Source organism: Sinocyclocheilus grahami, unplaced genomic scaffold (genome assembly GCF_001515645.1).
Source record: "Sinocyclocheilus grahami isolate Dianchi unplaced genomic scaffold, SAMN03320097.WGS_v1.1 scaffold10.1, whole genome shotgun sequence".
Taxonomy (NCBI): Eukaryota; Metazoa; Chordata; class Actinopteri; order Cypriniformes; family Cyprinidae; genus Sinocyclocheilus; species Sinocyclocheilus grahami.
Genome location: NW_015505189.1, coordinates 3,474,052 through 3,489,393, shown reverse-complemented (window position 1 = coordinate 3,489,393; position 15,342 = coordinate 3,474,052). Strand labels below are relative to the sequence as shown.

At 38.0% G+C, this 15,342-nt stretch overlaps 2 protein-coding genes across 2 annotated transcripts in view; one reads left to right on the top strand and one right to left on the bottom strand.

Annotated features, from left to right (window-relative positions):
- LOC107593938 (GPI transamidase component PIG-T-like) overlaps window positions 1–2,833 on the bottom strand; it is a 9,667-nt gene extending 6,834 nt beyond the window's left edge. The window contains exons 1-5 of the mRNA XM_016283843.1: window positions 2,409–2,833; window positions 1,284–1,461; window positions 1,010–1,137; window positions 327–427; window positions 52–138 (exon numbers count right to left, since the gene is read on the bottom strand). Of these exons, the coding sequence (XP_016139329.1) occupies window positions 52–138; window positions 327–427; window positions 1,010–1,137; window positions 1,284–1,461; window positions 2,409–2,790 (876 nt within the window). The 5' untranslated portion in view covers window positions 2,791–2,833. The remainder of the gene's footprint in view (window positions 1–51; window positions 139–326; window positions 428–1,009; window positions 1,138–1,283; window positions 1,462–2,408) is intronic.
- A 7,525-nt stretch (window positions 2,834–10,358) lies between these two features.
- The window catches only part of LOC107594405 (phosphatase and actin regulator 3-like), a 25,493-nt gene continuing 20,509 nt past the window's right edge, over window positions 10,359–15,342 (top strand). The window contains exon 1 of the mRNA XM_016284429.1: window positions 10,359–10,594. Within this exon, the coding sequence (XP_016139915.1) occupies window positions 10,489–10,594 (106 nt within the window). The 5' untranslated portion in view covers window positions 10,359–10,488. The remainder of the gene's footprint in view (window positions 10,595–15,342) is intronic.

The window sequence follows — 15,342 nt, the reverse complement described above, 5'->3', positions numbered from 1 at the left end:
TATATATATATAATCTATTATTTTGTTACAATTTTTTGAAAAGAAGCTTGCCTGACAGATGGGTCTGATGTGAACAGCCTGGGAGTGGAAACTGCTGTGAAACAGCTTCTCTGACTTCATGAGAACCGCCAGACCTGCCTGGAGAAAACAAAAAAGAGAGCAAAAACATAAATTAATTAATTATTGCCTTCTTTAGAATGACCAGTTATTAAACTGCAGGTAATGATCTGAACCTTAGAACCACAAGGGAGAAGCTTCTTCCAAATTAATTAATTATTGCCTTCTTTAGAATGACCAGTTATTAAACTGCAGGTAATGATCTGAACCTTAGAACCACAAGGGAGAAGCTTCTTCCAGGGTGTGAGATTCTCAGTGCAGACGATTTCACGTGGTAATGTGGCGTAACGTAAAAAACGGTGATCTGTAGCTGTGTGGAGAGGAAAATATCAGGCACATATCAAAGAGAGATTAAACTTGACTTTGTTGCTTTAAAAATATAGTGTGAACTAATTGGGTGAATTTAAAAAAAGAACTGCACTACAACTAATCATCTGCTAATGTGACATTAACTGAACCCTAAAGGTATGTTCACACTGACAACGATTAAAGTTGCGATGTAATAGAAGTCGCAGCTGATCTTTTCTTCTGTACTGTGAAATACATGAAAGAAAAACAGATTATTGGGCCCTTGGTTCAGTCAGTTTGTTTTTGATTGGATGGATGCAGGACTGAATGTAAGATTGCAGTCAATTGTAAGAAAGGGGCAGGGTTTAGGTGGACAAAATAATAGGAGTCCAACATATTTGACAAGAAAGAAGTCTGTCGTTTCACTGAATAACTGACTATTACAAGGCCAAAAAAAAAGAGAGAGAAGAAACATGCATGGTTGAAACGCTCACAATAACATGCATTTAAAAAATGTAATTTAAATCAGTCCAGGTTGGCAAGAACGAATAAGCTCCGGTTGCTCAGTGTGAATGTGTGATAAAATGAGCAGAAAGGGCCGTACCATTTCCCAGACCCAGCGGTTTAAAAGAAGCACTGGGCTGTACAGTGTTGGTCATGTCAATGAAGTTCAGAGATGCACAAAAGATTCCAGAGAGGACATTGGTAAGTTCCTTCCAGTTTCCATCCACACTGAGAATTGAACAAAATTCAGTGGACAGTTAGTTCATTATGGAGTTACAATTTATTCTGTCCCAATTGCAGAATAAAACAAACATGCTTATAAATCAGGGGCACTTCAGCTTTCACAGTTAATTTGAGCACATACAAGTACTCACTCGCTGACTGTGTGATGGAACCACACCCACAGCTCTGCTCCAGGTGGAGAGGGGATGAAGGGCTGCCCCCACTGCATGGTCCTCCAGAAGCCCTGGGTGAAGGAGATGTGCAGCTCTCGCACTGAAAACTTGGAGAGCACTTGGCCGAGGGATTTGGGGAACAACCGGTAATGAGAAACTGTGGGCACAAAAAAAGACAAATCATGCAAACAAATGTTAAGACTTGAGGTGATACTTGGTAAAAAATTGCTGGGCAAGGATCAGCTCTTCATGCAAACTTTTACTTCTGCGGCAAGCATAATCAGAACAGTGTACAGACCGAAATCTATTCATTTCATTCTTATTTTAAACAGTATACCAGACTAAATTTTATTAACCAAATCTATTCATTCCATTCATATTTTAAATACTGTACCATCTTTAATTATATTCATTAGGCCTATTCATTTTTTAAATGTTCATTAAGTCTATTTTATCCATATTTAAAACACTACATTTAATTTGAACAGATTCGACTACAAGGAATTACACTTGATGATTAAAATGAATAGACTTTGTTAATAAAATTAAGTATGGTGTAGTGTTTAAAAATATGAAAAAAGAGAATAGACTCAGCAAATTAAATTAAGTACGGTAAAGTATGAATATAATGAATAGACTTTGTAGAGTAAAATTAATTTGATCAACCAAGTCTATCAGTTGAATTCATAAACACCACATTCTACTGCTTATTATCGTAAACGTTTTGATCTGAAGGCTTGTTTAAATGCTGGAAACTAGTTTTTGTGGAAAAAAATGTAATGGTCTACACATGATTTCTTTTACAATTTCTATTCATTCAGACAGACAGTGAAAGAACTGCAGCTAATAATTGTCCAGCAAGCATGTGAACATACATGCACCTTATGAAGGAGCTCCAAGTGTGCAGAGCTGTGGGTGCTACATTGAAATTGAACTGAAACTCATTTCCTATTCCTCCATCTGTTATTTCATCATTTTGACGACGTTACAATGGTTATTATTAAATGTGGGACACAAAGAAATGAGTAAAGGTGTCAATTCGACTGCTATTGTACAGAGACTAATTCTGTGTGATGGGACACTTCCACAGCAATGCCAACTCACCCTTCTTCTGTCGCTCCTGCAGGAAGTCAGTGTCCCACAGTGTGCGGAACTGGAAGCTGGCATAAATGTCTCCGGAGTGCAGGGGCCGGATGACCAGCTCCTCCTGAAACTGATCTCTCGCTGGTGCTGGTGCTGGTGCTGGTGTAAAAGTCTCGCTGGTTTTCGTGCCGTCGCTTCTGTTCACCTCAACATCAGTCGACTGCCACTGCCTTTCATTCATGTCCTCTCCAGCAACACTGCCATCAGTATTAACCTCTGAAATGCTCCGTTTTGTTGCTGTATTATCGTTTGCTTTTTCAAGCGTGTCACAACTACTGGGGTGAGCTAAACTAGAAAAAATTAAAATGCATACTAGAGACAAACCGCACCTGTGCGCTGCCATTTTTTGCCACAGCTTCCTTTGCTGCACACACTTCCTGGATGTGGTTGACAGCCTTGACCAATCAGAGAAGGGTATGTAGAAATATGACCAATGGGAGACGGGAATCACATTTTTTTATTTGTTTTTTTTGGGGGGGGGTCTAAAATGTTCTCAACAAGAGAAGATTTAATTTTTATTGTAAATTCCGCGCAGCAGAATAAATAAATAATAATAATAATATGAAAGTATCAGCATTTATGTTAAATAACAAATGCTAGATTCACTTTATTGTTCATATAAGCTCATTACCATTGGACTGCTGCATTCTAATGGTATTATTACAAGGGTTCTGATGTTATAAATAATAATTTAGTTATTAATAATAATTTAGTTAGTTATGAGGATCCATTCTTACAAGAATGCTGCTTAGACTTTATTAGTTACATTCACTGTCGCTACACGACTCTGCCTGCCGATGCTGTATCCAAAGATTCATAATTTTAATTTAATAATAATAATAATTTATGCATTTAGCAGACGCTTTTATCCAGAGCGACTTACAGTGCATTCAGGCTTTGATACATGTTTTTACCAGTATCATCATATCCATTCAGTGTTCCTGTGGCAGCTATTAATAACAACTAATAACATGTAATTAGGCATTCACTTTAATAAGAAAGCTGCTTGGATAATTTCACGGTTACTACACGACTCTGTCTGACTCTTGACAGTGTATCAAGATCCAGTGTTTCAAATCCTTTTAATTCTTTTGCTTTAAAATATTTGTTCAGCTTTGTTCGTGGCCCTTTCTGCAAAGTTAAGGCTTGTTCATACAAAGTACGATGACTATAACTATAATAACTATAACTATAAGTTTTAATAATGATTTCAGATTTTTTTTCCCAGCTGATAAACAATAAAAACACTGACAGCCGATCAAAATCCACCCGAATTCAAAGAGCTCGAGCATTGAAAGACGACAAAACTACAGCAGGGCTTGTTATAACAACATTGTTGTTGCGTTGGTTTGGGTGCTAAAAGTTAATGTTCTTTCTTTCTCTTAGATATATCATTCCTGGTGTGAACGGGTCTTGTGGCAAGTGAGTGTCTTGTTGTGAGTGAGTCTCTTGAATCATTCACTTCACCGGTTTAACAACACAGAGTCCACTGAAATCAGTTCTTGTCATTTATTGTGTATGGTCATCAGTCATTTAATTCGAATTCTTCTGCACTCTTTCTCCTAAACGAACCAATTTCTAAGTTCATTCAGTTTGTTCATGAATAAGATGTCCAAATTCTATCAATACCCAGGTAGCACACACACGTATGTCTGCAATCTGCTAGATGTCTGTTAAAGATCGCTTCATCTGGAAAGCATCTGCTGTGTACAAACATCTGATAGACGTCTTTAGGATGTCAGTTTTACATGCATTCTAAATCATTAACATCTTAAAGACATCTTATAAACGTCTATTTGACATCTGACCGGAAACGTCCTATAGATGTATTGCAGATGAGCAAACACGCGGTACCTTCACTCCTGATCGCACACGTACATGACGGAGACATCTGCACAATCTGACCTGTGTTGCAGCCTGGAATGAAACCATGCCATGCTGGTTTCGTCTCGCCTTTGGCTTGCTTAGTTGGGGACACTTAACTGACTGCACAGACACTATCAGAAGAGAGCTGAACTGGATGATGACCACTGAATCATCAATGAACTGACTTTAGCTGAAAAATGACTCTTTGTTTTTGTCTTCTTGCATTATTGACAAACTATTTTCCTGTTTGACACTGTAAAGCTGCTTTGACACAATCAGTATTGTATAAAGCGCGCACTATACAAATAATGGTGACTTGACTTGACGTCTGCATTTACATCTGTAAGACCTACCCAGCAGGCACACAATGTCATAAGACCTTGATATTTGGCTAAATTTCGGTTGCGACGTCGGGTGACCAAAATTCAATGTCAATTCAACGTCTAATGTCAATGTTAATTTGATGTCCAATACCGGCGTCAGCTGACGTTGACATTTTGTTGTTTTTAGGTTGTGTAACCAAAATCCAACATTAAGTCAGCGTCAAATTGACGTCAAATACTGACGTTAACCCGATTTTCATTCTCAACCAAAATGCAACATCGGTCCGACATTGGGATCCAACGTCAAACTGACATTATATTGACGTCCGTTGCCTGCTGGGTATTTTTTAGAGTGTTTGCTCATCTGCAAAATCTATAGGACATTTCCGTTTAGAAGATGTCTTTAAGATGTTTATGATTTAGAATGTATGTAAAAAAGATGTCTATCAGATGTTTGTACACAGCAGATGCTTTCCAGATGAAGCGACCTTTAACAGACCTTTTGCAGACATATGTGTGCTATCTGGGACCAACCAAATCTGATCCAAATCTCATTGAGATTCGAAACATGAAATGGCACAGGATTCACTCGAAACCTATTTTCTCAAGTAAGTGACTTAAGCGAGTGAAAATATCAGTCATGATTCGTTCACTTAAAAGATTCATTCCATTTAAAAAACACAGATTAGTTCCGAGCAAAACACCACAAGGTCTGTCAAAAGCACACATGAATGAAGTCATTATGGCACAGAACTCACTCGAATATTTTCTCAATCCATAGTACTTTTTAAAGGCAGGAAATCACACGCTTCAAAAACAAGAGACTAAAAAAGGCACAATATGTATTTTTTTGCCACTAGAGGGCGCGTATTCAAAACAAACAAAGAAACAAAGGCATGGTTAGATGACGAAGCAATCCGATGGGACTCGGGCAGAAATCATGTTCATGGATGAGCTAATGTATTAAAGATGTCGTAGTATGAAGCAGAGTGAGGCAGAAAGCCGTCGAAGCAAAACAAGGCCGCTGAACGAGCGCGACACACGGCTTGAAAGCAGCTGAGCTTTTATTATGCCACAGTCGACCGCTTCCACTCCTTCCGGAAAGCGGCGGTAGTAAGCAGTGCTGTTTTATCATACTAGATACGTTTGATCGTTCTGTTATAATGCTACTATGTGCGGTCGTCACCTGTCTAATAAAATGCATAGCATATTAAAGCATCTTTGGTGTTTCTATGTTTTCTACAAAACAAAACCGGAAATCAAGGGTGTATGACGTCATTGGCAGGCGACACAATGACACTTTAGACACAGTCCGTGTCACTAGTTAAAATTGCTTATTTCTCTGGATTTAAACATTCTTCTAAACATTTGGGATAATGTAAGCAAGTCAGCAAAATATATAAAATTGTTCTAGTGGTTTTTGGATATTTTAATAAGTACATGACGGAGACATCTGCACAATCTGACCTGTGTTGCAGCCTGGAATGAAACCATGCCATGCTGGTTTCGTCTCGCCTTTGGCTTGCTTAGTTGGGGACACTTAACTGACTGCACAGACACTATCAGAAGAGAGCTGAACTGGATGATGACCACTGAATCATCAATGAACTGACTTTAGCTGAAAAATGACTCTTTGTTTTTGTCTTCTTGCATTATTGACAAACTATTTTCCTGTTTGACACTGTAAAGCTGCTTTGACACAATCAGTATTGTATAAAGCGCGCACTATACAAATAATGGTGACTTGACTTGACGTCTGCATTTACATCTGTAAGACCTACCCAGCAGGCACACAATGTCATAAGACCTTGATATTTGGCTAAATTTCGGTTGCGACGTCGGGTGACCAAAATTCAATGTCAATTCAACGTCTAATGTCAATGTTAATTTGATGTCCAATACCGGCGTCAGCTGACATTGACATTTTGTTGTTTTTAGGTTGTGTAACCAAAATCCAACATTAAGTCAGCGTCAAATTGACGTCAAATACTGACGTTAACCCGATTTTCATTCTCAACCAAAATGCAACATCGGTCCGACATTGGGATCCAACGTCAAACTGACATTATATTGACGTCCGTTGCCTGCTGGGTATTTTTTAGAGTGTTTGCTCATCTGCAAAATCTATAGGACATTTCCGTTTAGAAGATGTCTTTAAGATGTTTATGATTTAGAATGTATGTAAAAAAGATGTCTATCAGATGTTTGTACACAGCAGATGCTTTCCAGATGAAGCGACCTTTAACAGACCTTTTGCAGACATATGTGTGCTATCTGGGACCAACCAAATCTGATCCAAATCTCATTGAGATTCGAAACATGAAATGGCACAGGATTCACTCGAAACCTATTTTCTCAAGTAAGTGACTTAAGCGAGTGAAAATATCAGTCATGATTCGTTCACTTAAAAGATTCATTCCATTTAAAAAACACAGATTAGTTCCGAGCAAAACACCACAAGGTCTGTCAAAAGCACACATGAATGAAGTCATTATGGCACAGAACTCACTCGAATATTTTCTCAATCCATAGTACTTTTTAAAGGCAGGAAATCACACGCTTCAAAAACAAGAGACTAAAAAAGGCACAATATGTATTTTTTTGCCACTAGAGGGCGCGTATTCAAAACAAACAAAGAAACAAAGGCATGGTTAGATGACGAAGCAATCCGATGGGACTCGGGCAGAAATCATGTTCATGGATGAGCTAATGTATTAAAGATGTCGTAGTATGAAGCAGAGTGAGGCAGAAAGCCGTCGAAGCAAAACAAGGCCGCTGAACGAGCGCGACACACGGCTTGAAAGCAGCTGAGCTTTTATTATGCCACAGTCGACCGCTTCCACTCCTTCCGGAAAGCGGCGGTAGTAAGCAGTGCTGTTTTATCATACTAGATACGTTTGATCGTTCTGTTATAATGCTACTATGTGCGGTCGTCACCTGTCTAATAAAATGCATAGCATATTAAAGCATCTTTGGTGTTTCTATGTTTTCTACAAAACAAAACCGGAAATCAAGGGTGTATGACGTCATTGGCAGGCGACACAATGACACTTTAGACACAGTCCGTGTCACTAGTTAAAATTGCTTATTTCTCTGGATTTAAACATTCTTCTAAACATTTGGGATAATGTAAGCAAGTCAGCAAAATATATAAAATTGTTCTAGTGGTTTTTGGATATTTTAATAAAAAAATCTTACATATTGTGCCTTTAAAGGGTTAGTTCACCCAAAAATGAAAATTAGCCCATTATTTACTCACCCTTAAGTCATCCTAGGTTTATATGACTTTCTTCTTTCAGTCGTAGTTATATTAAAAATAGTCTTTGATCTTTCAAGCTGTTTAATGCCACTTAGTGTGTGTTGCATGCATCAGTCCAAAAGAAGTTAAATAAAAAGCGCCCATCCATAAAAAAAGTGTCTCACACGGCTCCGGGGGGTGAACAAAGGCCTCCTGTAGTGAATCTATGCGTTTTTGTAAGAAAAATATCCATATTCAAAAGGTAATAATCACTTTAAAGTAGCTTGCACTCACTGTTGTAAACAGAAGCAGATCCGTGGGAATGATGTAAGAGGTCGGCTTTGCGCATGCGGCGCTCAGAAGTGGTGAACACGGAAATGCAGTGGAGAGATCAAAACAAAACAATGGTCACTTATTATTAGAAGTACAAAACGAGGATTTGTAAAGAAGAATGTCAGAGGATTTCGATATAAGCCAAGAGGAGACTGGTTTTCTTTTGCTAAAGTAATGAAACTTTGCTTCCTTTGCTCCTGTTAACAAGCATTGGTTTTCACGAGACTCACCGGCGCATGCACAGTGCTGAACTCATACGTAATCCGCCCGAAACTGCTTCCGTGTACAACTGCTGGCGCAAGCTACATTAAAGTGATTATTACGTTTTGAATATGGATATTTTTCTTACAAAAATGCATCGATTCACTACAGGAGTCATTTGTTCACCCCCCGGAGTCATGTGAGACACTGTTTTTATGGATGGTCGCTTTTTATTTAAAGGGGTGGTTGATTGCGATTTCACTTTTTTAATGTTAGTTAGTGTGTAATGTTGCTGTTTGATCATAAACAATATCTGCAAAGTTACGAAGCTGAAAGTTCAATGCAAACGGAGATATCGTCTTTTAAAATTCTGGCAGTTTAATGCCTAAAAAAATGACTGGTAAGGGACTACAACGAGTTACTTCCCGGGTCCGTTATGTCAAGAACCCAGAATTTTACATAAACCCCGCCTCCGGGAACATGCAGCAAAGGGGGCGGGGCCAAGCTGCGCTGCTTTAGAGAAGAGGAAGAGAAAACTACAGGTGAACGTAAAAATCTGTTCATATATGAATCGCGATTCTGTCTTCTAACGATTCTAATGGATTCACAAGTTTCAAAATCAATGTTCTAAAGCAGCGTTCTCATCCTGTTCCTCGCGTCCCCCTGCTCTGCACACGCTCTGCACACGCTCTGCATCTCTCTCTCTCTCTCATTCAGATCATCAGCTCAGTGAATACACTTATTTTCACATACTATAGTTATGAGACGCGTTATACATGGATGCGCGTGCGGTTGCCGAATTGTATTAAAGCTTTAATCAGAATAAAACCGTATATTAAAAGCTAACATAAGCTGTAGCATTTACAAATAACAGCGTATCTAAAAGTATGAGACAACAACAAACAGAAAACTTAGGCCTAGCATTAAAAGCCGTGCTCGCACAGGTTCTGCACGATCCTCTTCACTAATATCCTCTGCGTCTCAATCGGGCTCAAACTGATAAGCAATATAGACGACGTCATTGTTTACAATACAACCCGAGCACATGCCGCTGAGGTGAGGGGCGGGACGTTTAGAGCACGCTAGAGGCGGTTTAGCCAATCACAACACACTGGGCCAGCTAACCAATCAGAACCCATCGTGTATTTCTGAGGGAGGGGCTTCTTAAAGAAGGAAATGATCAGCACGTTCAGAGGTGAAGGGACAGAGCGGTGTGGAATAAAGGTAAATTATGTGAAAAATAATGCGTTTTTTAACAAACGAAGCATTAACACATGTTAGACTGCACCCCATAAACACAATCAAGACTAGAAAAAAAAACAGTCAACCACCCCTTTAACTTCTTTTGGACTGAGTGGCATTAAACAGCTTGAAAGATCAAAGACAATTTTTAATATAACTCCGACTGGATTCGTCTGAAAGAAGAAAGTCATATAAACCTAGGATGACTTGAGGGTGAGTAATTTATGGGCTAATTTTAATTTTTTGGTGAACTAACCCTTTAAGCTAGCGAAAATATTCGTTCACCATTCCGCTCAAAAAACGCCGATTCGTTCCGAACGAAACACCGCCACAAGGTCTCTAAAAAGAGAGAGAGAGAAAAAAGAATGAATTCATTTATGAAGGCAGTTTAAAACATCATTCGCTAGCATCCAGTGATTCAGAAAGGTTGCTCGCTTGTCAGTGGGTCATTGTGAAGTGGATAAAGGTGGCATCTGCGCGCGCAAATACCCCAGCCCTCATGACAGACACACTCGGTCTCGCTCCCTCATGCACACACACACACACACACTGACACACACACACTGACACACACACACTGACACACACACACTGACACACACACACTGACACACACACACTGACACACACACACTGACACACACACACTGACACACACACACTGACACACACACACTGACACACACACACTGACACACACACACACACACACACACACTGTAGAGGGCTCTAATTCAGCATGCCTGCTGTTGGATGCTCTTAGACCGCGACGCATCCGCCTCACCGTCTAGTTTGGCTGCCTCTGAAAGGGATTTCAATATTTTATTCAGAGCTCCTCATGGCTTCATCGGACGGAATAGACAAATGTCTTCTGCACAGAGGCAGATCTCAAAGTGACCCGAACATCCTCAGCGAGTCTGGCATTGATCTCTCGCACAGCACAGGTAAGATGATGCATTTATTGTCTGGAGAAGTCATTAGAATTCGCGCTTTTCATTCCCACATTCTAAAGTGGCTCCATAATCTGCATTAATAGCCTCCACTTTCATTTCAGTGTCCAATCAAATCAATCAAATTACGCCGCATTTGATGCTCTGTCTGTATCCCGATGAAATGCATCTGGCTACCATAGTAATATTCCCCTATGGATCTGTGTTATGGTCGCTATAACAGAAAACAGAAAATCCTAATTTTCACTGAGGGAGGATCCTCGTTGTCTTTTGTCTCGTGTGCGCATCCTTCCTTGTGCATCTCAGTGATCGTTTAATACAGGTTTGCTGTTGAGGTCCTGATGAAATGAGATGCATTTTTTGCTGCTTTGGCAACATTGGCTGGTGTGTCTGATAGCTTCGTTCCGCACTGAGACTGCGCATTCACTGCTCCTGCTTCAACAGAGCGGGTCAGTGGGGTCTCCTGGAGAACCTGATGTAGTGAGGCTTCTAGAAGGCAGCTTTTCTGGATGGTGGACAAAAAGCACATCTCATTGGAGTATTTGGTGTGGTCTGAAATGTATGGTTTGTGTTCATTGTCATTATAGAACGGGCGAACCTCATCAAACAACTGTCAAGAATGTCCGGGTCATATTACACCCCAAATTCAGAGGAAAGAAATACAAGACTGTGCTATAATAAGAAACCAGGAAGAGATAGAAAAATAATCTCAGTTTTAGAATTCCTATCCCCCCCCATTTTGTGTATTTTTATAACAGTTAAGCACATTTTTGCTCTCAGTTCCCAGTTCTGTGATGTGAGAAATAATTAATTATATATTATTTTGTTACTATGTGCTGTATGCATCATGGCAGTAATTGTTGTGTTGCTTCAATCATGCTGAACTTTTAATATGTTATTTAATATATTGATCTATGTATTATTTAATTTTATAATTGAATGTTTTAGAATCTATTTGTGTCTTGCTGTAATATCACACTGAAAATCACCATTGAGAAAAAAGGAATAAAAAAAAAAGTCCTAATGTGTTACATTTAGTGAGAATTTTGGGTGAAATGTGCTTAATTGTCAATGTAACAAATTATTAATAATTACTTTATTATGTATAGTCTTATATGTAGAGAGAGAGAGAGAGATGAATTTTTGAATGAATTTATATCATATACAGTGTGTGTATGTATATATATATATATATATATACTGTATATAAAAAATTAATCTCTCTGAATTTAAATTTAAATTATACACAGTATGTGTGTATGTATGTATATATTTACATATAAGAATATATAATAAGAATATACACACACACATAAATACACTATATATAATATATACATACATACACAATGAAATTATTGCAACACATTTGAACATTTCACTTTGTAATTTTCTTAAATATATCATGACAATGACAAAGTGAAATGTCCAAATGTGTTGCAATGTGTTTTTGTCAAATGATGTGCTTAACTGCCATTAGAATATCACACTGAAAATCACCATTGAGAAAAAAGGAATAAAAAAAAAAAGTCCTAATGTGTTACATTTAGTGAGAATTTTGGGTGAAATGTGCTTAATTGTCAATGTAACAAATTATTAATAATTACTTTATTATGTATAGTCTTATATGTAGAGAGAGAGAGAGAGATGAATTTTTGAATGAATTTATATCATATACAGTGTGTGTATGTATATATATATATATATATATACTGTATATAAAAAATTAATCTCTCTGAATTTAAATTTAAATTATACACAGTATGTGTGTATGTATGTATATATTTACATATAATAATATATAATAAGAATATACACACACACACACACACACACATAAATACACTATATATAATATATACATACATACACAATGAAATTATTGCAACACATTTGAACATTTCACTTTGTAATTTTCTTAAATATATCATGACAATGACAAAGTGAAATGTCCAAATGTGTTGCAATGTGTTTTTGTCAAATGATGTGCTTAACTGCCATTAAAATAAAGTTAATAATCATTCTAATAGTCCTAAAACTGTGTATATATTCAGAATTTATTGTGAAATATGGTCAGCACATGCTTTAATGGGATTTACCTTTAGTCACCCGGAGCGCTTTGCTTTGAACGTGAGGTTCAATGTATAAATGGCGTGGAAATGCACAATGACCAAGCAATCCTGTTCTGTCTTGGGAAAGAATAAGAACAAATACCAGTTGATCTTCTTCAATCTGAACGTAAAATCAATTGCGATAAAGATAACTTCTTTGAATCCCCCGCAGTGTCACCTTTAGCTTCATTGGTTTATTCTGTAGGGACCACTATTTCATCATGGATGTCCTACCAGTCAATGAGGCCGAGAGTCATGTTAACCTTTTCTCTTTTTAGTGATGAAAAAATCAGATGTAACATGACATCTGCAGGTACTTCCATTCCACTCTGACAGTGTGGGAGCAGCACAATTTTACAAAAGACTCTTTTCTTAAGTGCAGGTATTTTTAGGCCTTTAAATACAGAGGAAATACATTTCTAGATTAAGCCAGATGCACAACAGTTATATAGAAAAAAGAGCTGCTTTAAGTGGCACTTGACATTTATCTTAAAAATAATGCATTAAAAGAATGACTTTTGCATTAAAATGTCGGTATTACAAGAGCACAGGGAAGACCGATGGAGCTAAGAAAGATATGTGAGATGTAAGAGAGAGTGAGATTGAGACAGGAGTAGAGAGACAGAGTAATCGAGTGAGTCTGGTGTGCTTTGGTGCTTTCTGTTACTCATCGACCAGTGCCGGTGGTAGATGCTGTGGGTGATGCATCATTCTCTTCTCGAGCTCAACGTTCATTAATTAAATGTCTGAATGATATGTGGCCAGTAATGCACGCCTGGAGAAGATTGCTGCATCACTATTTAACAACGAGGAAGTTCACACCGCTCACAGATGTCTGTTAACACTTCAGTTTGTCATGGTGCTGTTTTAGCACTTTCCTTCTTCATAAGAATATCTGTCATTGCATCAGCATCCTACTCCCAACCTTCATGGAAATATCAAATTTAACCCTTTGATGCATCGGTTTCTAAATCACAAAGGGGAAAATGTGTTATTCATGTGTAATTATATGTATGCATTTTTAATTTACCAATATTTTTACTAATATGTGTATATATACTGATCAAATGTTTTAGTTTTTTTTTCACATGGTTTTTGAAATGTCCTATAGGCTCACCCCGGCCAAATTTATTTGATCAAAAATATAGCAGAAACAAATATTGTAAAATATTATTATAATTAAAAATAGCTGTTGTCTATGTTAATATATTTTAAAATGTCATTTATTCCTGTCATTTTAAAGCTGAATTTTCAGGAGTAATTAGTTTTCAGTGTCACATGATCCTTCAGAAATCATTAAAATATGCTAATTTGCAGCTTAAGAAAAACATTTATGTGAAATTATTAAAGTCCGCATGAAATCAAAATGGACTTTATTTACTTTATTAGCACACATTGCAAGTCTTGATGTGAACAGTTAATCTGTGCAAGTTATTCCGCTGAAAAATCGGCAGCAACTTCCGGTTCACGCGGACTTTAATCTTTTAAACTCTGCCCAGTAGTCAAAGAGCACTTCAGAGGTTGAACAGGAAGACAGAGAGACATCATGATTGAGATCTGTTTCATATCAGTAGATTTGAGGCATCGTCCCATAAGATAATCATCAGGTTCATTAAAAAAGTCTTAAATTTAGATTCTATGATGCACCGCATGCCCTGCTCACTTCACACCTCTTTACACATTAATAGTGTTTTCACAGTTGGGTGAACTTCTCGCCCCTGAAAAATTAGAAATTTGTATTTTGTAACTAAGATAAAGTGAACATTTTGGGCTATTCAAGACACAGAGAAATACTTTATAAAGAGACTAAAGACTGATTTAAAGTCTTATACGAGTCTTAATTTCTTAGATCCTTTTCAGTTTTTCTTTATGTCCTGTGCACTAGGCAATATGTACTGAATATTTCATTAGGAAAAATGAGAAATCATCCTTAATAATTATGCTCACTTGGCTATGTAACAGTATTTTAAAGTTTCTTGTAAATAACAAATAGCATTACATTGGGGTTTGTGCAAAGGCTGGTGTTCAGAGGTGGGCTATGACTCATCAGCTTCCCTTGTGCTGGCTGGTGCGAGCGCTTGTTCATCAGGGTGTGTGTAGTGTCTGATGAAAAGGTCTGGCCCAGAAAGTCCTTGATATTTCTTTTCATGCATCTTTCACTTCTTTTGTGCTTTTCAAGTGATTACTCGCCCGCCAGTGCGCCTGCCTATAAATCGGCCAAATTTGCAGCACAATCGGCCGATTTTGGCATTTTTCAATTAATCGGTATCGGCCGATTGTGCTGCAAATTTGGCCGATTTATAGGCAGGCGCACCGGCAGGCAGCTAAGCGTTGTTGTGGAACTCCCTCTGAGGCTGCGTGAGACGGAGCAGCTCACACTCTGCAGCCGCTACTTGTCCACACACAGCTTCAGCTAATGATGGCAGGGCAAAACAGACCGTTTCGAAAGCGGAATTACGTTTCACCCTACTAGAATTGATGCCGGAAAGTTATCATATTCATAAGTGCAACAAGTCATTTGCATGTGAAAGTAGAAACACGTTCAATTCAGACGAAACTTCTGGGCTGATTATAACGTGCACCTTTACTTTCCTCATGAAATGTGTCTGTGGGTCCGACAATAGCCTCCAT